Source organism: Helianthus annuus, chromosome 12 (genome assembly GCF_002127325.2).
Source record: "Helianthus annuus cultivar XRQ/B chromosome 12, HanXRQr2.0-SUNRISE, whole genome shotgun sequence".
Lineage (NCBI taxonomy): Eukaryota > Viridiplantae > Streptophyta > Magnoliopsida > Asterales > Asteraceae > Helianthus > Helianthus annuus.
The window spans coordinates 32,436,638-32,460,973 of record NC_035444.2 but is presented as its reverse complement, the minus strand read 5'-3'; the positions used below and the strand labels follow the sequence as shown (position 1 = coordinate 32,460,973).

At 41.3% G+C, this 24,336-nt stretch overlaps 1 protein-coding gene across 1 annotated transcript; it reads left to right on the top strand.

The window, feature by feature from the left end:
• Positions 1–1,351: 1,351 nt before the first annotated feature.
• On the top strand, positions 1,352–2,891 carry LOC110894573 (U-box domain-containing protein 21). The gene has a single exon (XM_022141791.2). The coding sequence runs from the start codon at positions 1,430–1,432 to the stop codon at positions 2,768–2,770; it is 1,341 nt and encodes a 446-aa protein (XP_021997483.1). The 5' UTR covers positions 1,352–1,429; the 3' UTR covers positions 2,771–2,891.
• The last annotated feature ends 21,445 nt before the right edge of the window (positions 2,892–24,336 follow it).

Here is a 24,336-nt window from a genome sequence, read left to right as displayed (position 1 = left end):
TTGAGTCACTTTATGTTTCGACACCGCCACAACACACATTAACTATTTTCTTACATGCTTATTTGTATGCATGCGTCGGTATAAATTTAAGTTGGTTTACGATTCGACGTAAATTTTATTCGGAAATAGGTGTAAAATATAATTCGTTTTCAAGCTTATTTTTCAGTATGTTTTAAGTTGTTCTACGTTTTAACACAAATTACAATTAGCAAGTTATGTGGATAGTGTTTTTATCCTATTGGCTTTTTTGTTTCTTTCTTGATTTTTTTGGACTTTATTATTATTATTTTTTAGTTTTCTTTATGTTTAGTATTTTAGTTTTAGGTTCCTTTTCATTAAAGCTATATTTAAGATAACATTTACCTTTCCATTTACAATTAATTGAAAATCAATTTGTCCTGCTGACCAATTTGAATTGATTTTTATGGTTTTCGGTCGATGTAAAACATGTGTCGATATTCTTTTCAACATATTTCTTTCGGTTGGTATACCAAACCAAAATAGATATCGACCGAAACCTCGCAGCGTAGCGCGGGTAATGTTACTAGTTTTCTACATAAATGCCAAATTAATAAAATAGCTCAATACGTGTAAAATGATTAAATAAACGAGCTAGCCAACGAGCGTAGATCAGTGTAAATTTGAGTTTAGAGAACATTAAAATTCACTACTATATAGAAACAAACATATTTCAACCAATAGGCTCGTTTACAAACGGACATATTTGAAACAAGTGTTTTACAAACGCAATTTGAGCAAGCCAGGAGACCCTGCGTTTTGAAATAAAGATGAGACCAGTCTTGGTACCGGACCGAACTGGAACTCACTCTACTACATAGCATCAATATTGAAATTTAGATAAAACCAAACTCAATACTGTATATATTTGGTCGTTACCAATACTATACCGCATGATACCAAACCAATACGCAGTTTAAGCTAAATTCAAAACCGAACACATGTCTTATATGTGTAGTCAATATCGCTATGATACGATACTAGTATTCGTTCCAAAATTCTCATCCCTATATTTGAACAATAATGAACACACCGACCCCTTCAAAGACCCTCTCGTCAGTTGACTGACTGACCCTTCTCATTATTTCTAAATTCTAATTTACTAGTTCAAACTTCAAACCTATAATTTGAAGCTTTCCAAATGGTCAACATTCAATTTTCCGCTTTCCCAAACCTCTCTTCAACATTATTTTAGTTTTGTTTCTTCTTCAAACCAAATTCTATGTTTAAAAATATAACTTTTCAAACCTATTGAAGTCCGCGTTCGCATGTCTGCTAGTATAAATATACGACCAAACCAACCTGTCATCTTCATTCTTTCATTTGTAACACAGTATCACAAAAAAAAAAAAAAAATCATTGCTTTTATTCATTGGTCTAATTCTTGGTAGATAATTAAGAAAACCCTACAATGCTTTCTGCGTTCAAGAACCGAAGAGCAAAACAAAATGCTAACAAGATGAAGAAACTGGTGGATGTAGAGGTTGATCCGGTGACCATACCGGAGCTTTTTCGGTGCCCGATATCGCTGGAACTGATGAAAGATCCAGTGATATTATCAACCGGAGTAACCTACGATAGGGAGAGTGTGGAGAAATGGATATTCGAAGATGGGAAGCATACTTGCCCGGTGACCGGTGTGGCGTTGACGAGCCTTGACCCGGTGCCAAACCACACGATCAGAAGGATGATTCAAGAATGGTGCGTTGAGAACAAAGCGTATGGGTTTGACCGCATCCCGACTCCTAGAGCCCCCACTGGCTCATCTCAAGTGTCGGAGATTCTATTGAAGATCGTGTCGATGCGGGGTAAGGGAAATACGGAAGGTGTTAGGGAGTTGGTGGGGAAGATTAAAGATATGGCTAAAGAAAGTGAGAGAGATAAGAAGTACATTGTGTTAAATGGATCGGCTCGGGTGTTATCCGAGACTTTCCAGGCGTTTTCTTGTATTGACAGTCAAGAAAACACCGGGGTTTTGGAAGAAATTTTGTCAGGGTTAACCCTGATTCTTCCATTTGACCAAGAGACCAAGTCTGGTCTCGGGTCAAACCAATCTTTATGTACCATTGTAAAGATTTTAAAGGTTGGATCATTATCCGGCCGAAGGAATGCGGTTTTGGTACTTAAAGAACTCCTATCATCCGATCAAACGAAGCTACAAGAATTCGCGGAGATTGAAGGAAGTATTGAAGTATTAACAAAACTCATCAAGGAGCCAATTGATCCTACTACAACAAATGCTTCATTGTTAGCCATTTACCATTTAGTCACCCCATCAACTTCTTTCAACCAAAAGGAAACCCTAATAGCAAGATTTCTTGCAATGGGGTTGACCGAAAAACTTATAGAAATGCTTGTAGATTGCACAAGAGGCGTATGCGAAAAGGCATTAGGCGTACTCGAAGGTCTTTGCAGCATCGATGAAGGACTCGAGAAAGCTTACGCCAATGCGTTAACTGTCCCGGTGCTAGTGAAGAAACTGCTGCGTGTTTCTGATATCTCGACAGAGTTTTCGGTTTCGATTCTTTGGAAACTGAGTAAATATGAGAAGAGTATTGGAGATGAGGAAGGTCTAGCCATGGAAGCACTTCAAGTAGGAGCTTTTCAAAAGCTTGTGTTGCTGTTGCAAGTTGGTTCTTCTTTGCATACTAAGGAGAAGGCTGGTGATTTGTTAAAGGGTTGGAATTTGCTTAGAGGGAGAGTTGAGTGTATTGAATCTATGGATTTCAAGAACCTCAAAAGGTCTTTTTGAACAAAAGTATAGTTGTAGGAACAATATTTGTTTGTAAATTTAAAATACATATACAGAGGGAAATTATAAACATTTTTACATGTATGGTTAATTATATAAAAATTTGGATTAAAATGATAATAAGAAAACGAATAACCTTGTGTACTGTCAACATATCTGAAATTAACCAAAGTATTCAAATATGAACTTAAAATAGAATAATTAAGAAAATAACTGAGTAACGATAAAAAAAAATAGAATACACTGCAAATTTAGAAGATAATAGCCAAATAAGGGTAGATTACACGTTTCGTCCATTCGGTGTAATACACAATGTTTTTAAAAATATAACTATTTTTTTTATTTGGTATATAAAATTACATTTATTCAATCCGTACAATACACTAGGTTTTAAAGATACAACTTTTTTTTTTATTATTGAATGTATAAAATTACATTTATTCAACCCGAATAATAAACAAGGTTTTTAAATATAATTATTTTAATGTTTAGTATAAAAATTCATTTTTATTCAACCCGTGTAATAGACGAAGTTTTAACCTAGTTATTTTTTGAGAAAATTACCAAATTAGCCAAGAAAATCGTTAACTTACGAAAATGGCCATTTGATGTGTCCTTGGCGCAGGGCATCGCATATTTCGAGGGATGTTATGCGTCTGCAGGTCTTAAAGATGCGTCAGGGAATAATCAAGCGACACGTGTCTCAATGATTGGGTTTGAAAAGTTCGGCTGCTTCCAAGGCGTCTACGAGACGCATCCACTTTAGCTTGCGTCTGGCTTAGTGTGATGCGTCTGGCTGGGTACAAGTTTTTATGCGTCCTTCAGAGACGCTTCCAAGGCGTCTACAAGACGCTTCCCTTGTCAGCTTTTGGATGCCCCTCTGCACAGCTGCTTCGTATGCGTCTACAGACGCTTCCTTTGTCAGCTTTTGGATGCCTCTGCATAGCTGCTTCGTATGCGTCTACAGACGCTTCCCTTGTCAGCTTTTGGATGCGTCATAACACGTTTTCTTATGCGTCTACAGACGCTTCTACTTATGCGGCTGAGACGCAACACGTGTCAATCGGAAGACCTGTTCAGACGCATGTAATACATCGGTAATTAGAAAAGTACACCTTTGACTCTTTAGTACTGACAGACGCATTGGAGGAGTCTTGAGACGCCTTAGACAAAAAAAATTACTTTTCGTTTTTATTTATTTGATACACGTTTCTTGTCACACCCCGATTTCCACGTGTTTCACCGGTGGGCCCGGTGGGGGATTACCGTGACGTAGTTGGCAACAATATAGTCAAACCACACAATTATATGAATGCACAGCGGAAGCATAAAGATAATTTTATAATTCAACCTTTGAGAGTAATATCAATTGTATTACAGAAGTCGAATTGTATCCACAGGGGATCAAAAGTAATAATAAGGTATTGTTCAGTCAGATACAGCATCAAGCTTGCGAGACTATTCGTGATGCTAGGGAGCTATTACCAGCCGATTTACGTATAGTACCTGCACTTAATCTTTTTGGGAAAATACGTCAGTTTACACTGGTAAATACGTTCAACTGACACATTTGAAAATGTTTATTAAAATTGATTTGAATGCACAAGGCACAAACTCTTTTATAACTTGGGAAAATTATTAAAATCTTGTGAATGAATTACATGTTTCTTTTATGCGTTCAGTAGCCCGGATCCTGTCCGGGTTAAAGATCAATAGACACACCACATTGCGTAAAACCGTGGTGGGTAAACCAACGGCTACGTCTTTTAATAATAATGTCGACATAATATACCGGGTGTACGCCTACACCGGGATGTCGAGGTCGTGGCCATTACTTCGAATGATGCCAAGGATATCCGGGACATGGTCATTAACCCCCCAAAGGCTTTTAAGTAACAAGACTGTTTAAATGAGCCGATCATATTATTCAATTAACCACCTAAGCGATGGAAGATATGATGCTCAATCAAGCGGTATTAATATACCGTATCCCAAGCCCGTATAAGGGAAAATAAGTTAAAAGTATTTACCTTTGCAAGTATAGTCCTTATTGGATTAAATCACAGATATCTTTTACTGGGGCTCCTATTCTGGAACGAAGGTTTTAAACAACCTATTAGAATCCTAACGGGTCTTTATATTAGCCGTAGCCTAGACCGGTTGGTTTCAAAAGATAGACATGGTTTAATCGCGCGAAAACCGAGAATGGAGCGTGATTCTGACCCAACAAGTTCAGAGACTTGTTTTATATGGGTTCATGGTTCACACTCTGGATTTTGGGGTCAAAATAATATAGTTTGACCCGTATCGGCTAATTTATGTAAACTAGTTACATAAGCCGAACCGTGCGCTCAATAGGCGTAACGGGTAACCGTGAGAGTCCTACGCTTGTTTCCTAAGTTAATATGCCTTAAAGAGGTTGTGGTATCAGTAGGATACCTTCCGTAATGCCCGTAACGAGTTTAAGTTTGTTATACGCCCCGTAGGGGTTTTTCGGTCATTTTAAAGACTTTTTAAAGAGCTTTTCGAGTTCTACAGGAAATCTGAGTTTCCCGAATAGTTTATAAAGTCTAAAATACTTTATTTATTATTTAAAATCAGTAGCAACTGGAATCGGGTCAAAAGACCTTGTAGAACTCAAGTTTTGGCCGAAAAGGGCATATTCGGTATTTACCGAACCGTAGCCATAACCACAGGTTATGAGCAAGGTAAAAATAATTAAAAATCTTTAAAAATCCCAAAATATTATTTGGTAATAGTGGGTAAAAGTTTTGGTGACGAAATCTTGATTTAGATAGGCGTTATGCTAATTGCGCCGTTTATTACAAAAGTTTATTTTAATTGCGCTTTTTAGCATAACTCCCATTCTAGACCTCGGATTGACGTGAAACTTTACGAACATGCTTATAATTTAGTAGGCAAGGTTATGGTCCGTTCACGTGTCCGAAATACTCGTTTTATTTTAAAAAGGGCGTTACGGTCAACTTTTTGGCGATTAACGGAAATGCGTAAAAGACTCGGACAAACAATGAACCGGTCACAGAGGTTTATACCATCATGTAACCTGGTCCTAAGAGAGTCCTAAGGCATATCTATACCTCACTGAAACGGGTCAGAACTAAAGTCAATGCAAAAGTCAAACTTTTGCGACATTCGGCTCCGAACCGGGTCAATATAGCAAATGGTCGATTCAAACGAGTTTAGACAAGTTTATATACTTAATATCATGTTTTATAAGTGTCAAAATAGGTTTCATATCATCTACATTACAAATTATGTAAGAATCGCTAAAATAGCTTTCTGTTGACTTTTTAAGCATTCGTTTGACTCGACATTTGAACTAGTTAGAGTGATGATCATGGGGAACCCTTTCAGAGGTTTATTCCCCACATAAACACCAACACTTAACTACCTTTGATTCGTCATAAGACTGAGCCATTACGGATTTATTTTGTAGTCAAACCGTAGTTACGACGGTTTGGTTTTTAGCCATATTACTAAGTAAAATTGAACCACAAGGATTTAAAAGACTTACAGAAGCTTGAACACGAATTAGAATGCTAGAAGAAGTCTTGGGAGCTTTAGAAATGATCAGAGAAGGTGTTTTTGAGGTGTGTGTTAGTTATGAACCAAACATGCCTATTTATAGTGCATGAAGGGCCATTAGATCATCACACCTTATTCTACAAGTGCTCATGGATCATGGGCAGGTGTCCCTAGGTGTTAAGGGTCGAGTAGGGGGCGCCCATACTTCTGGGAAACCCATTCCTATGTGTTTTGCCGCTTTAAACAGCCAACGGCCAAGTTTCTGTCGTTGGGCATCGCTTACGGACCGTATGGCTTCGGCCTTGCGGTCCGTAAGCCAGAGGCGGATCATCAGCAATCATTCACCCCCTTACGGTCCGTAAGGCCTGACCTTTACGGTCCGTAAGGGTTAAGAATAGGATCTTTTTAAATCTTTTTGTAATGATTATAAAATCTTGGTAATTAATTACCTGACCTTTCGGGTTTGAAGGGGTAACTTCGCGATATGGCCCTCGATTAATTACATTTAAGGACCTCGCGTTATTTACCCGCATTGTTAAGCCCCCGGTTAGTTTATTTATTATCCGGAAGACCTTAGATTATATTATTGACGCCTTTAACCCTTCTCATACGAATTTGATCATAACTTTCTCGTTCTAAAACGGAACTTCGCGAAATTTATATATTGCATTCTAGTGAGTGTATTATACTGTTACAAAGCCTTGGGTACATTAAAGGGTCACTCAGAGGTATAATTAAACATGTTGACACAATTAACCCCTGCAGCTTGTAATCTCCCACTTTCTTCCGCGTTTCGCTTCCGTACGATCCATGATTTATTCGTTTGAAGGTACGAGCATCATTTAGGGTTACTGTACAGTATATTTACCCTTGATCGACATTTATAACCCTCGAATTTACATACTTTCAAGGTTTGTCAAAATTAGTCCTTTATTTAATATCAATGCCACGTGTAAACAAACGACACGTGTTAACACATGATTGGACACAAAATTTCGAGGTGTTACATCCTCACCCCCTTAAAATAAATCTCGACCCGAGATTTACTCAAATAAATAACGGTATTTTTCTTTCATTGTGGCTTCGACTTCCCACGTATATTCGGGACCTCTACGAGCATCCCATTTGACCTTTACAATCGGTACGTGCTTTCTTCGAAGCTTTTTCACCTGTGGATCTTCAATCGACAACGGCTTTTCTACGAATTTTAAGCTCTCATCTATATGCACATCTGTGTGTGGGATCACCAAGGATTCATCGACGAAGCACTTCTTGAGATTGCAGATGTGGAACACATTGTGAATTCCATTGAGCTCTTCAGGCAAGTTCAACTTATAGGCAACTGACCCGACACGTTCAATGACCTCAAAAGGTCCTATGTATCTCGGACTCAGCTTGCCCTTCTTGCCGAAACGCATCACCCCTTTCCAGGGTGATACTTTAAGCAACACTTTTTCACCTACTTCGAAGTGAAAATCCTTACGCTTCGGATCAGCGTAGCTTTTCTGCCTATCTCGGGCAGCTTTGAGACGTTCCCGAATCTGGACAATCTTGTCCGTTGTCTGGAAAACTATCTCCGGTCCTGATAATTGGACCTCTCCCACTTCCGCCCAACAAACAGGCGATCTACATTTCCTACCGTATAATGCCTCGAAAGGCGCAGCCTTTATGCTGGTATGGTAGCTATTATTGTAGGAGAATTCGATTAGGGGTAGGTTCTTATCCCAGTTACCACCTAAATCGATCGCACATGCACGAAGCATGTATTCTAACGTTTGGATAGTACACTCACTCTGACCGTCCGTCTGTGGATGGTAAGCCGTACTGAAGTTCAAACGCGTGCCCAAAGATTGCTGGAAACTCTTCCAGAAATGAGACGTGTACCTAGTATCCCTGTAGGAGATAATAGACACAGGTATGCCGTGTAATGCTACAATCTTATCAACATAAAGTTGGGCTAACATATCGGAGCTATATGTCTCCTTGATGGGTAGGAAATGAGCTGATTTAGTCAGCCTGTCGACTATAACCCATATTGTGTCGTTTCCTTTCCTTGTTTTGGGTAACTTGGTAATGAAATCCATAGTTACACACTCCCACTTCCACTCGGGAAGTTCAGGCTGTTGTAGCAAGCCAGACGGCTTTTGGTGCTCAGCTTTGACTTGAGCACAAGTTAAGCACTTTGCTACATGGGCGGCTACAGACTTTTTCAAGCCTATCCACCAATAATTTGTCTTTAAGTCCTGATACATTTTATCTGCTCCAGGATGGACAGAATATTTGGAGCTATGGGCTTCCTGGAGGATAACTTCTCGTAGTCCTCCATAAATCGGAACCCATATTCGTCCGTTCAATCTAAGGATTCCATCCTTGCTAAGAGTTAACTGCTCTTTAGTTACTCCTAACTTTTCCTTAGGATAATTAGCTTCCAACACAGCCTCTCGCTGTGCAGCTAATATCCTTTCAATCAAGTTATTCCTTACCTCAATGCTCTTGGCATTGATTCGAATAGGTTTCACCCTTTCTTTTCTGCTTAGGGCATCAGCGACTACATTTGCTTTGCCGGGATGGTACCTGATCTCACAATCATAGTCATTCAAGGTTTCCATCCAACGGCGTTGCCTCATGTTCAACTCTTTCTGGTTGAACAAATGTTGAAGGCTTTTGTGATCAGAATAGATCACAAACCTGATGCCATATAGGTAATGCCTCCATAATTTTAGTGCAAATACAACGGCACCCAACTCCAAGTCATGGGTGGTGTAATTCCTTTCGTGCACCTTTAATTGCCTTGAAGCATAGGCAATCACCTTGCCTTTCTGCATAAGCACACACCCCATGCCTGTGTGTGATGCATCGCAGTAAACTACGAATTCATCTGTACCTTCAGGTAATGTCAACACAGGTGCGTTGCTTAGCTTCTGCTTCAGAATTTCGAAGGACTCTTACTGCTTTGGGCCCCAAATGAACTTTTCTTTCTTCTTGGTTAGGGAAGTTAAGGGCGCAGCAATCCTTGAGAAATTCTCAATAAATATCCTGTAGTATCCTGCTAACCCCAGGAAACTACGGATTTCGGTAGGCGTCTTTGGCTCTTGCCAATTCATGACTGCCTCTACCTTAGTGGGATCCACCTGGATACCACGCTCACTTACAACGTGACCCAAAAATTGAACCTCTCGTAGCCAGAATTCGCATTTCGAGAATTTGGCGTAGAGTTCCTCACGTTGTAGTAATTCGAGAATACAACGGAGGTGTTTCTCGTGGTCAGTTTGGCTTTTGGAATATATAAGGATATCGTCGATGAAGACGATGACAAATTTGTCCAAGTACGGCTTGCAGACACGATTCATGAGATCCATGAACGCAGCCGGTGCATTTGTGAGCCCAAAAGGCATCACTAGGAACTCATAGTGACCGTAGCGAGTCCTAAATGCTGTCTTATGCACATCTTCGTCTCTGACCTTTAGCTGATGATAGCCCGACCTTAAGTCGATCTTCGAGAAGTAGCTCGCTCCTTGTAGTTGGTCGAATAGATCGTCGATCCTTGGCAAAGGATATCTATTCTTTATGGTAACTTTATTCAGCTCACGATAATCGATGCACAAACGCATCGATCCGTCCTTCTTCTTTACAAACAGGACAGGTGCTCCCCAGGGAGACGAACTAGGTCTGATAAAACCTTTTGCCAGTAGTTCATCCAACTGGGTCCTTAATTCCTTCATTTCAGTCGGAGCTAGCCTGTAGGGCGCTCTAGCTATAGGAGCTGCTCCAGGAATGATATCTATTCTGAATTCCACTTGTCTATCTGGTGGTAAACCAGGCAGTTCTTCGGGGAAGACCTCGAGGTATTCAGAAATAACAGGAAGGTCTTCTATCTTTGGCTTGGGCTCTTCCATTATCACCTGAGCCATGTAAATGACACAGCCCCTTTTTAAACATCTAGAAGCCTTGAGCATAGATACGTCCTCGGGTAATCCATACTGCGTGTCTCCTCGAATGGTAAGCGATTCACCACTCGAAGTCTTTAGCACTATAAGCCTTTTGTTGCAAACGATTTGGGCCTAGTTGCGGGATAACCAGTCCATGCCCAGAACAATGTCGAAACCTGCTAGTTTGAAAGGAAGTAGAGATAGAGGAAAAGAGTGGTTCTTAATGGACATTTCACATCCCTCTAGAACAGTGGAGACGGTTTCTATCGTGCCGTCTGCTAACTCTACCTTGTATTTCACATCTAGGGTTTTGATAGGCATATTCAATAGTTTGCAAAATTTTTGGTCTACAAAGGATTTATCAGCGCCTGAATCGAAAAGTACTCTTGCAAATATATTATTTACGAGAAAAGTACCTGTAAGTACATTGTCATTCAGCACAGCCTCCTTTGCATCCATACGGAAGACTCTCGCATTCGTCTTCTTGTTCTCTTCCGGTTTCCTGGCATTCTTAGGACAGTTACTCTTGATATGCCCCTTTTCATTGCAACCATAGCATGTTGCATCCTTGATTTTCTTGCAGTCCACAGTCTTATGGTCCTTGGACTTGCATAGTCCACAGGCAAAAGACTTTGGCTGGGACTATGAATTCGACCCAAACCTACATTTCCCAGAGTGGGGTTTCTGGCAGATTTTGCATTTGGGCCTTTCTCCAGCTTGCCCATCTTTCTTTGCTTCCGCCCCTCTTTTGCCATCACCGTTTCCACGGTGTTTCTTTCCCGACCTTCGTGAGGTATCATCCTCACGTTTCCTCTTCTCTGCCTCCTTGTTCCTTAGCGTCCTCAGACGGACAGCATCTAAAGTGAGGGACAAGGAGAGGTCAGTTACTGACCTGAAGGTCGTCGGCCGAGAGGCCTTCACACTAGCCTTTATCGCAGGCTCTAAGCCCCCAATGAAACGAGCGATTCTTCTGGACTCTGGTGTCACAAGGTACGGGACCAGGCGAGACATCGTATTGAAGCTCGTCAAGTAGGCCTGGCAGTCCAGGTTTGTCATTACCAATGACACAAAATCAGACTCGATCTTCTCCACCTCATGCTGAGGGCAGTAGTTTTCCTTAATGAGAGCAATAAATTCCTCCCATGTCATCTTGTATAGAGCAGACTTACCCGATGCTTGAACCAACGCTCTCCACCATGCTAGGGCCTCGCCCTTAAATGACTGCGACACAAACTTCACCACATCCTTCTCCGCACACCCACTGATGTCCACAATAGTGTCTATCTCATCCAGCCAGGTGATACAATCAACAGCACCCTTTTCCCCTGTGAATTCCCGGGTTTACAAGACACGAAGTACTTGTAGGTGCAACCCTTGGCACCGGATGCATCAGTATATTCCCTATCACGACGAACACTGTTCTCAGCGGACGAGTGATTGTCGTCATCTTTCTTGGGTTTGGAGAGTGGTTTGGATTGTGACTTTGGTTTGGAGGGTGGTTTTGATACGGTTCTGCTTTGAGACTCGGTGTATTGACGATCAAGAGCTGCCTGAACAGCGTTGTCAATCAGAGCCTTTAACTGTGCGCCTGTCAGATGCACTTGCGCATTATCATAGTCATCTTCGTTTGTATGGCTGTTCTCTCCATTGGGATCCGCCATTGTAACTTGTATCTGTTACAGAGGATAACAAAATTTTATTTAGAAGCTTATTATGGAATTGTCTTTTATGACAATTCGTTAACCATGGTAACAGAGACCATATCAGATTAACTTATTACTCGCTTAGTTTCAGGATTTGAATATATCCTATTTTACCTATAACAATAATATTGGCGGCGTAAAGCCTAATCACGAGGATGTTTTATAGTATTAGCCAAGATTTCAGAGAATCAAAGGCATAGAGGTTTGAACCGTAGTTATTTTACCCCTTTCTGACAGGGAGCAGTAGGCCACCACTGTCTTCTGTCGTTATAAGACAATTGTTGCGGCCCATAGGCACTACACCACTATTGGATGTTTAAATAAGGTTGGCCCGTAGGCACTACATCACTAATGGATGTTTTAACAAGATTGGCCCGTAGGCACTACATCACTAATGGACGTTTTATAAATGATCATCTTTATTGATGATTCAACCCATGATTTATAAATCATTTAGTTGGGTTTTGAAATCCTTAGAAGGATTATTGTATAAGAATGACGTGTGTGATTTTAACGAATCACATCTGCCATGATCGTTAACATGCTTTACAGAGGTTAACAGGGAATCTTTCAATTAAGTCTTACCATCTTGGCCGGATCTTAAAAGACACCAGGCTAGGTTTCACTCTTAAGATTCTTTATACATTAGGCAGATCAATTGAAAAGGAATGGTTTTGATTTATTTCGTATTTATAAAAATAAAACTCGTAACATACATTCCATAATTTCAAATACAACTACATATTGCCCTAAACGGGTCTTTTAAACAAGTACATACCCTTATAAGGGTTAAATAAAAGATAGGTCCATACAAAGATTAGTACACGACATGTGTCCTTGTAGGGATTTACGGATAAGTCCACGAAGGGCTAAAATACGATAAATGTCCACGCAGGGACTTATTTCAAAATAGAAATTACATTAGTACGACCATAAGGGCTAATGGTCACGTTTCTTCTTCTTGCCCTTTAGTAGATTCGCCAAGCCCTTGAGAAATCCTCGGTGGCTCTTTTTCTCTTCCTCGAACTCTCTCTCCACACGATCCAGTCGGTGGAGTATCTCTTCATGCTCAGGAGGAGAGAAACGTGGTTGTGGTGCTGGTTGCGGCACTGGAGGTCTAGGTGGTGCTGGATACCCATGAGCTGAGTAATCCGGTATCCCTAGATTTCCGTCTGGATAGCGGGCGTTATACCTCGCCGCTACCACATATGGGTCGCGCTCATAGTTGTAGTTGTAGTGAGCTTGCGACGTTGGCTCGAACGGGTTATATGCCGTTGCGTATGGAGGTAATGGGCGGTCATCCCCAAATGGTGGCGAAGATGGCGCAACTGGTGCGGAATTCGCCTCTTGTGCTGGGCTTGAAGGCCCTTCCTCAGGTACTGACGGATAGTGGCTACCACTTGAATGTCGAGGGGTGCTGAAGTGGAATTCCCCTCCTCGGGTAGACATCCGTGCGCCTTATCTTCTTCGCCTTGGCGGATCTGGCATTACTGGTTGAGCCGGTGGAGGAGGCGGTGGCGTCACTGCCTCGAAACGTGGATCCTCGGAGGGATCTCGCGGATGCTGCTGCTGTTGCTGCGATGCTTGTTGGGATGGCGTATAGTACCACTCATGTTGATTAAACAGTGCCATGAAGCTATCTGGGCCCTGATAAGGTGTCCCATGGAATGAAGATCCGTCAGAGATTTCTATTGGGTGCGTGGGCGTACCACGAGCCGGTTCTGTTGGATCCGTATCCTCGTCCATGTGATCTTCCGCGAAGTGATCTTGTGGTCCTAGTGGAACAAATCCAGCAGGTTCCTGTATGTAATCAGCTGGATTAAACTGACCTCGGAAATATGGAGTAGGATCGTCAAAGGCACGGTGCGACACCGAGCGCTGTAGAGGTAGATAGGATGGTTGGGGGTTGTTAGGATCATTTTCGGAATCTGGTCCGAAAGAGTGTCGGTAAGATGGCGTCGAGCTGTGAGAGGTCGAGTGCCTCGCTGGCTTGAAGAGGTCTCTCCGTCTTCGCGGTTCTTCACTCCTTATCATCGAAGGAGGTCTTGTACCTGACGGTCCAGCTTCGTGATCGTTGTGAGTAACGATCTCTCCTCTGCCTCTTCTTCCCCTTCCTCTTCCTCGGAATATTACAGGTGGCATTTTCCGGCTTCAAAACTTATTAAAAATCATAATGAAAATAAAGACAAAAAGGAGTATTAGTCCAAATTTGTCCTAAGTTATTGTCTAGACTCAAGTATTTGCAATTGTGTCACTGAGATTGAACACATTAGGATAGTGTTCAATTCACTCAATGTTGGCTCTGATACCAACCTGTCACACCCCGATTTCCACGTGTTTCACCGGTGGGCCCGGTGGGGGATTACCGTGACGTAGTTGGCAACAATATAGTCAAACCACACAATTATATGAATGCACAGCGGAAGCATAAAGATAATTTTATAATTCAACCTTTGAGAGTAATATCAATTGTATTACAGAAGTCGAATTGTATCCACAGGGGATCAAAAGTAATAATAAGGTATTGTTCAGTCAGATACAGCATCAAGCTTGCGAGACTATTCGTGATGCTAGGGAGCTATTACCAGCCGATTTACGTATAGTACCTGCACTTGATCTTTTTGGGAAAATACGTCAGTTTACACTGGTAAATACGTTCAACTAACACATTTGAAAATGTTTATTAAAATTGATTTGAATGCACAAGGCACAAACTCTTTTATAACTTGGGAAAATTATTAAAATCTTGTGAATGAATTACATGTTTCTTTTATGCGTTCAGTAGCCCGGATCCTGTCCGGGTTAAAGATCAATAGACACACCACATTGCATAAAACCGTGGTGGGTAAACCAACGGCTACGTCTTTTAATAATAATGTCGACATAATATACCGGGTGTACGCCTACACCGGGATGTCGAGGTCGTGGCCATTACTTCGAATGATGCCAAGGATATCCGGGACATGGTCATTAACCCCCCAAAGGCTTTTAAGTAACAAGACTGTTTAAATGAGCCGATCATATTATTCAATTAACCACCTAAGCGACGAAAGATATGATGCTCAATCAAGCGGTATTAATATACCGTATCCCAAGCCCGTATAAGGGAAAATAAGTTAAAAGTATTTACCTTTGCAAGTATAGTCCTTATTGGATTAAATCACAGATATCTTTTACTGGGGCTCCTATTCTGGAACGAAGGTTTTAAACAACCTATTAGAATCCTAACGGGTCTTTATATTAGCCGTAGCCTAGACCGGTTGGTTTCAAAAGATAGACATGGTTTAATCGCGCGAAAAGGCGAAAACCGAGAATGGAGCGTGATTCTGACCCAACAAGTTCAGAGACTTGTTTTATATGGGTTCATGGTTCACACTCTGGATTTTGGGGTCAAAATAATATAGTTTGACCCGTATCGGCTAATTTATGTAAACTAGTTACATAAGCCGAACCGTGCGCTCAATAGGCGTAACGGGTAACCGTGAGAGTCCTACGCTTGTTTCTTAAGTTAATATGCCTTAAAGAGGTTGTGGTATCAGTAGGATACCTTCCGTGATGCCCGTAACGAGTTTAAGTTTGTTATACGCCCCCGTAGGGGTTTTTCGCTCATTTTAAAGACTTTTTAAAGATCAAACACGTAGTTCTCACTAAAGATGTGACGATAGGCTCAGCTAGACTAGTAGATTTGCGATAACGATACAAATATAAATGAAAAAGCCTAGTTCTAGTGGGAAACATGGTTGAAAGCATAGTACTTAGTTTTGTCCTTCTTGACTGTGTGCCTGCTCAGTAATCGCTGATTGTCGAAAGACATAAAACTGGTTAAGTTTGTGAACTTTCACTACTTTGCTGAAAAGTCGCTGTGATTGTGCATTTCATTTTGCAAAGATTTAAACTTGTTTGATTTCTTTATTTTGTTTAAGCATCGGACATCCTCTGCGTATACGGGAGTATCGACCTGGATGTTGTTGCCTAAACGTTCTGCTTTATTTTCTTTGGTGTTTCGTTTAAGCTTTGGACCTCCTCTGCGTATACGGAAGTATCGACCTGGTGGTTAAAGCCTAAACAACTTCAACTTGTTTTATTTTCTTATTTTGTTTAAACATTGGACTTTCTCTGCGTATACGGAAGTATCGACCTGATTGTTAATGTTTAAACATTCTGCTTTGTTTTCGCACAAATCACAGTTGATGAAAGTTTAAAGGCATTACTTGAGTTAGTGTATTGCATGATGAGGGGATATGCTGAGATCGTGGGGTCCATAAGAACTTAGTGCATAATTAATATACCTTAAACGTATCGGTAAGCATTTCGAAAGTTTTTAGATTGAGCTTAAGTGGACAACAATATCGTCAATCAACGTGAATCGTTTAGAACTTAAAATGAAATAAGCTTAACGGTGCGTGTGATGTGTCTCAAATACTGATATGATCCTCTTACACAAACTCACAAAAATATGTTTGTACATATTTCATTTCTGCATTTAATTTCTGTCTTTGCATTTATGTTTCTTATTTTCAAAAATTCAAAAAGATTTTCGACAACTGATGTTGAAAAGCTGACATTCAAAATCTCAAAGGCTAAACATGATGAACAGAAGGTTGGTTAATTGATTTGAAATGTTTTAAGATGATTCGTTAATTTGAATCAGAATTTGGAATGTTTCGAATTTTTAATCAGTTTTAAATATGAAAATTCTCAAATGTTTAGCTGATTCATTAAGTTGAATCACAATATTGTTTGTTATAATTGTGTGTTTGAGATGTGTAGGTTTCAGAATTTGTTGATACGAAAAGCCAGACTACGATCCAGACAGCCGAGTCTAAGGGGGAGTCTGAAGACGAGCTCAACACTAAAGGAGCTTGTATCTGAAAAGCAAGGCGTCGATCCCAAAAGCACGGAAGCTTGACGAAAGGGGGAGCCTGAAGATTCTGAAGTAAAATACAGATCCTCTGGGATTCTGTTCGAACAAGAGTATTTGAAGACTTTCACTAAAGATTCCGTCAACATCCAAGGGGGAGTTTGTTAGTGCAATTGTCTGTCGACTACATCTTCGTTCGAGTCTCTCAAATAGAAAGTCAAGTCGCTACGAGTTTCACTACAGATTGACTACGGCAATATCCAAGGGGGAGATTGTTGATGCATTTCATGTCTATCGCCTTCGTCAATCCGAGTTGTAGTGAAAAGCCGGAAGGAATCAAGCGCGTAATGTCTTATTTAGTTAGAAATGGCAAGGTGGCAAACTTGTAATTAATGATAACTATCATTAAAGTGCCTTGACCATATAAATAGGAGTGTGTGTTATGATTTTAGTTAGATTTGGAAAGAGTTTTTGAGAAGTTTTTTAGAGACTTTGGTAGACTTTGAAGAAGACTTGGAGGAGAAGACTTTCTAGAGAGAGAAAGTAGAGAGAGAAAGTGATTGTAAACGAGATTCTTGTACCGTACACGTCTATTCTTGTAATGGATTCTCGTTAGTAGTACGTTATCGTGTGTTCGGTCACGTTCGTTCACGGATTCCGCACGTGAAACGTTCGTTACGCAATCGAACGGTCACCAAACCGGTCCTACAAAATCTGAGTTTCCCGAACAGTTTATAAAGTCTAAAATACTTTATTTATTATTTAAAATCAGTAGCAACTGGAATCGGGTCAAAAGACCTTGTAGAACTCAAGTTTTGGCCGAAAAGGGCATATTCGGTATTTACGAACCGTAGCCATAACCGCAGGTTATGAGCAAGGTAAAAATAATTAAAAATCTTTAAAAATCCCAAAATATTATTGGTAATAGTGGGTAAAAGTTTTGGTGACGAAATCTTGATTTAGATAGGCGTTATGCTAATTGCGCCGTTTATTACAAAAGTTTATTTTAATTGCGCTTTTTAGCATAACTCCCATTCTAGACCTCGGATTGACGTGAAACTTTACGGACATGCTTATAATTTAGTAGGCAAGGTTATGGTCCATTCACGTGTCCGAAATACTCGTTTTATTTTAAAAAGGGCGTTACGGTCAACTTTTTGGCGATTAACGGAAATGCGTAAAAGACTCGGACAAACAATGAACCGGTCACAGAGGTTTATACCATCATGTAACCTGGTCCTAAGAGAGTCCTAAGGCATATCTATACCTCACTGAAACGGGTCAGAACTGAAGTCAATGCAAAAGTCAAACTTTTGCGACATTCGGCTCCGAACCGGGTCAATATAGCAAATGGTCGATTCAAACGAGTTTAGACAAGTTTATATACTTAATATCATGTTTTATAAGTGTCAACACAGGTTTCATATCATCTACATTACAAATTATGTAAGAATCGCTAAAATAGCTTTCTGTTGACTTTTTAAGCATTCGTTTGACTCGACATTTGAACTAGTTAGAGTGATGATCATGGGGAACCCTTTCAGAGGTTTATTCCCCACATAAACACCAACACATAACTACCTTTGATTCGTCATAAGACTGAGCCATTACGGATTTATTTTGTAGTCAAACCGTAGTTATGACGGTTTGGTTTTTAGCCATATTACTAAGTAAAATTGAACCACAAGGATTTAAAAGACTTACAGAAGCTTGAACACGAATTAGAATGCTAGAAGAAGTCTTGGGAGCTTTAGAAATGATCAGAGAAGGTGTTTTTGAGGTGTGTGTTAGTTATGAACCAAACATGCCTATTTATAGTGCATGAAGGGCCTTTAGATCATCACACCTTATTCTACAAGTGCTCATGGATCATGGGCAGGTGTCCCTAGGTGTTAAGGGTCGAGTAGGGGGCGCCCATACTTCTGGGAAACCCATTCCTATGTGTTTTGCCGCTTTAAACAGCCAACGGCCAAGTTTCTGTCGCTGGGCATCGCTTACGGACCGTATGGCTTCGGCCTTGCGGTCCGTAAGCCAGAGGCGGATCATCAGCAATCACTCACCCCCTTACGGTCCGTAAGGCCTGACCTTTACGGTCCGTAAGGGTTAAGAATAGGATCTTTTTAAATCTTTTTGTAATGATTATAAAATCTTGGTAATTAATTACCTGACCTTTCGGGTTTGAAGGGGTAACTTCGCGATATGGCCCTCGATTAATTACATTTAAGGGCCTCGCGTTATTTACCCGCATTGTTAAGCCCCCGGTTAGTTTATTTATTATCCGGAAGACCTTAGATTATATTATTGACGCCTTTAACCCTTCTCATACGAATTTGATCATAACTTTCTCGTTCTAAAACGGAACTTCGCGAAATTTATATATTGCATTCTAGTGAGTGTATTATACTGTTACAAAGCCTTGGGTACGTTAAAGGGTCACTCAGAGGTATAATTAAACATGTTGACACAATTAACCCCTGCAGCTTGTAATCTCCCACTTTCTTCCGCGTTTCGCTTCCGTACGATCCATGATTTATTCGTTTGAAGGTACGAGCATAATTTAGGGTTACTGTACAGTATATTTACCCTTGATCGACATTTATAACCCTCGAATTTACATACTTTCAAGGTTTGTCAAAATTAGTCCTTTATTTAATATCAATGCCACGTGTAAACAAACGACACGTGTTAACACATGATTGGACACAAAATTTCGAGGTGTTACATCCTCACCCCCTTAAAATAAATCTCGACCCGAGATTTACTCAAATAAATAAGGGTATTTTTCTTTCATTGTGGCTTCGACTTCCCACGTATATTCGGGACCTCTACGAGCATCTCATTTGACCTTTACAATCGGTACGTGCTTTCTTCGAAGCTTTTTCACCTGTCGATCTTCAATCGACAACGGCTTTTCTAAGAATTTTAAGCTCTCATCTATATGCACATCTGTGTGTGGGATCACCAAGGATTCATCGGCGAAGCACTTCTTGAGATTGCAGATGTGGAACACATTGTGAATTCCATTGAGCTCTTCAGGCAAGTTCAACTTATAGGCAACTGACCCGACACGTTCAATGACCTCAAAAGGTCCTATGTATCTCGGACTCAGCTTGCCCTTCTTGCCGAAACGCATCACCCCTTTCCAGGGTGATACTTTAAGCAACACTTTTTCACCTACTTCGAAGTGAAAATCCTTACGCTTCGGATCAGCGTAGCTTTTCTGCCTATCTCGGGCAGCTTTGAGACGTTCCCGAATCTGGACAATCTTGTCCGTTGTCTGGAAAACTATCTCCGGTCCTGATAATTGGACCTCTCCCACTTCCGCCCAACAAACAGGCGATCTACATTTCCTACCGTATAATGCCTCGAAAGGCGCAGCCTTTATGCTGGTATGGTAGCTATTATTGTAGGAGAATTCGATTAGGGGTAGGTTCTTATCCCAGTTACCACCTAAATCGATCGCACATGCACGAAGCATGTCTTCTAAAGTTTGGATAGTACGCTCACTCTGACCGTCCGTCTGTGGATGGTAAGCCGTACTGAAGTTCAAACGCGTGCCCAAAGATTGCTGGAAACTCTTCCAGAAATGAGACGTGTACCTAGTATCCCTGTAGGAGATAATAGACACAGGTATGCCGTGTAATGCTACAATCTTATCAACATAAAGTTGGGCTAACATATCGGAGCTATATGTCTCCTTGATGGGTAGGAAATGAGCTGATTTAGTCAGCCTGTCGACTATAACCCATATTGTGTCGTTTCCTTTCCTTGTTTTGGGTAACTTGGTAATGAAATCCATAGTTACACACTCCCACTTCCACTCGGGAAGTTCAGGCTGTTGTAGCAAGCCAGATGGCTTTTGGTGCTCAGCTTTGACTTGAGCACAAGTTAAGCACTTTGCTACATGGGCGGCTACAGACTTTTTCAAGCCTATCCACCAATAATTTGTCTTTAAGTCCTGATACATTTTATCTGCTCCAGGATGGACAGAATATTTAGAGCTATGGGCTTCCTGGAGGATAACTTCTCGTAGTCCTCCATAAATCGGAACCCATATTCGTCCGTTCAATCTAAGGATTCCATCCTTGCTAAGAGTTAACTGCTCTTCAGTTACTCCTAACTTTTCCTTAGGATAATTAGCTTCCAACACAGCCTCTCGCTGTGCAGCTAATATCCTTTCAATCAAGTTATTCCTTACCTCAATGCTCTTGGCATTGATTCGAATAGGTTTCACCCTTTCTTTTCTGCTTAGGGCATCAGCGACTACTTTCGCTTTGCCGGGATGGTACCTGATCTCACAATCATAGTCATTCAAGGTTTCCATCCAACGGCGTTGCCTCATGTTCAACTCTTTCTGGTTGAACAGATGTTGAAGGCTTTTGCGATCAGAATAGATCACAAACCTGATGCCATATAGGTAATGCCTCCATAATTTTAGTGCAAATACAACGGCACCCAACTCCAAGTCATGGGTGGTGTAATTCCTTTCGTGCACCTTTAATTGCCTTGAAGCATAGGCAATCACCTTGCCTTTCTGCATAAGCACACACCCCATGCCTGTGTGTGATGCATCGCAGTAAATTACGAATTCATCTGTACCTTCAGGTAATGTCAACACAGGTGCGTTGCTTAGCTTCTGCTTCAGAATTTCGAAGGACTCTTGCTGCTTTGGGCCCCAAATGAACTTTTCTTTCTTCTTGGTTAGGGAAGTTAAGGGCGCAGCAATCCTTGAGAAATTCTCAATAAATCTCCTGTAGTATCCTGCTAACCCCAGGAAACTACGGATTTCGGTAGGCGTCTTTGGCTCTTGCCAATTCATGACTGCCTCTACCTTAGTGGGATCCACCTGGATACCACACTCACTTACAACGTGACCCAAAAATTGAACCTCTCGTAGCCAGAATTCGCATTTCGAGAATTTGGCGTAGAGTTCCTCATGTTGTAGTAATTCGAGAATACAACGGAGGTGTTTCTCGTGGTCAGTTTGGCTTTTGGAATATATAAGGATATCGTCGATGAAGACGATGACAAATTTGTCCAAGTACGGCTTGCAGACACGATTCATGAGATCCATGAACGCAGCCGGTGCATTTGTGAGCCCAAAAGGCATCACTAGGAACTCATAGTGACCGTAGCGAGTCCTAAATGCTGTCTTATGCACATCTTCGTCTCTGACCTTTAGCTGATGATAGCCCGACCTTAAGTCGATCTTCGAGAAGTAGCTCGCTCATTGTAGTTGGTCGAATAGATCGTCGATCCTTGGCAAAGGATATCTATTCTTTATGGTAACTTTATTCAGCTCACGATAATCAATGCACAAACGCATCGATCCGTCCTTCTTCTTTACAAACAGGACAGGTGCTCCCCAGGGAGACGAACTAGGTCTGATAAAACCTTTTGCCAGTAGTTCATCCAACTGGGTCCTTAATTCCTTCATTTCAGTCGGAGCTAGCCTGTAGGGCGCTCTAGCTATAGGAGCTGCTCCAGGAATGATATCTATTCTGAATTCCACTTGTCTATCTGGTGGTAAACCAGGCAGTTCTTCGGGGAAGACCTCGGGGTATTCAGAAATAACAGGAAGGTCTTCTATCTTTGGCTTGGGCTCTTCCATTATCACCTGAGCCATGTAAATGACACAGCCCCTTTTTAAACATCTAGAAGCCTTGAGCATAGATACGTCCTCGGGTAATCCATACTGCGTGTCTCCTCGAATGGTAAGCGATTCACCACTCGAAGTCTTTAGCACTATAAGCCTTTTTTTGCAAACGATTTGGGCCTAGTTGCGGGATAACCAGTCCATGCCCAGAACAATGTCGAAACCTGCTAGTTTGAAAGGAAGTAGAGATAGAGGAAAAGAGTGGTTCTTAATGGACATTTCACATCCCTTTAGAACAGTGGAGACGGTTTCTATCGTGCCGTCTGCTAACTCTACCTCGTATTTCACATCTAGGGTTTTGATAGGCATATTCAATAGTTTGCAAAATTTTTGGTCTACAAAGGATTTATCAGCGCCTGAATCGAAAAGTACTCTTGCAAATATATTATTTACGAGAAAAGTACCTGTAAGTACATTGTCGTTCAGCACAGCCTCCTTTGCATCCATACGGAAGACTCTCGCATTCGTCTTCTTGTTCTCTTCCGGTTTCCTGGCATTCTTAGGACAGTTACTCTTGATATGCCCCTTTTCATTGCAACCATAGCATGTTGCATCCTTGATTTTCTTGCAGTCCACAGTCTTATGGTCCTTGGACTTGCATAGTCCACAGGCAAAAGACTTTGGCTGGGACTGTGAATTCGACCCAAACCTACATTTCCCAGAGTGGGGTTTCTGGCAGATTTTGCATTTGGGCCTTTCTCCAGCTTGCCCATCTTTCTTTGCTTCCGCCCCTCTTTTGCCATCACCGTTTCCACGGTGTTTCTTTCCCGACCTTCGTGAGGTATCATCCTCACGTTTCCTCTTCTCTGCCTCCTTGTTCCTTAGCGTCCTCAGACGGACAGCATCTAAAGTGAGGGACAAGGAGAGGTCAGTTACTGACCTGAAGGTCGTCGGCAGAGAGGCCTTCACACTAGCCTTTATCGCAGGCTCTAAGCCCCCAATGAAACGAGCGATTCTTCTGGACTCTGGTGTCACAAGGTACGGGACCAGGCGAGACATCGTATTGAAGCTCGTCAAGTAGGCCTGGCAGTCCAGGTTTGTCATTACCAATGACACAAAATCAGACTCGATCTTCTCCACCTCATGCTGAGGGCAGTAGTTTTCCTTAATGAGAGCAATAAATTCCTCCCATGTCATCTTGTATAGAGCAGACTTACCCGATGCTTGAACCAACGCTCTCCACCATGCTAGGGCCTCGCCCTTAAATGACTGCGACACAAACTTCACCACATCCTTCTCCGCACACCCACTGATGTCCACAATAGTGTCCATCTCATCCAGCCAGGTGATACAATCAACAGCACCCTTTTCCCCTATGAATTCCCGGGTTTACAAGACACGAAGTACTTGTAGGTGCAACCCTTGGCACCGGATGCATCAGTATATTCCCTATCACGACGAACACTGTTCTCAGCGGACGAGTGATTGTCGTCATCTTACTTGGGTTTGGAGAGTGGTTTGGATTGTGACTTTGGTTTGGAGGGTGGTTTTGATACGGTTCTGCTTTGAGACTCGGTGTATTGACGATCAAGAGCTGCCTGAACAGCGTTGTCAATCAGAGCCTTTAACTATGCGCCTGTCAGATGCACTTGCGCATTATCATAGTCATCTTCGTTTGTATGGCTGTTCTCTCCATTGGGATCCGCCATTGTAACTTGTATCTGTTACAGAGGATAACAAAATTTTATTTAGAAGCTTATTATGGAATTGTCTTTTATGACAATTCGTTAACCATGGTAACAGAGACCATATCAGATTAACTTATTACTCGCTTAGTTTCAGGATTTGAATATATCCTATTTTACCTATAACAATAATATTGGCGGCGTAAAGCCTAATCACGAGGATGTTTTATAGTATTAGCCAAGATT

What these genes read in the sequence shown, in the direction of transcription:
- LOC110894573 (XM_022141791.2), top strand. Translation starts at nt 1,430, where the DNA reads ATGCTTTCTGCGTTCAAGAACCGAAGAGCAAAACAAAATGCTAACAAG.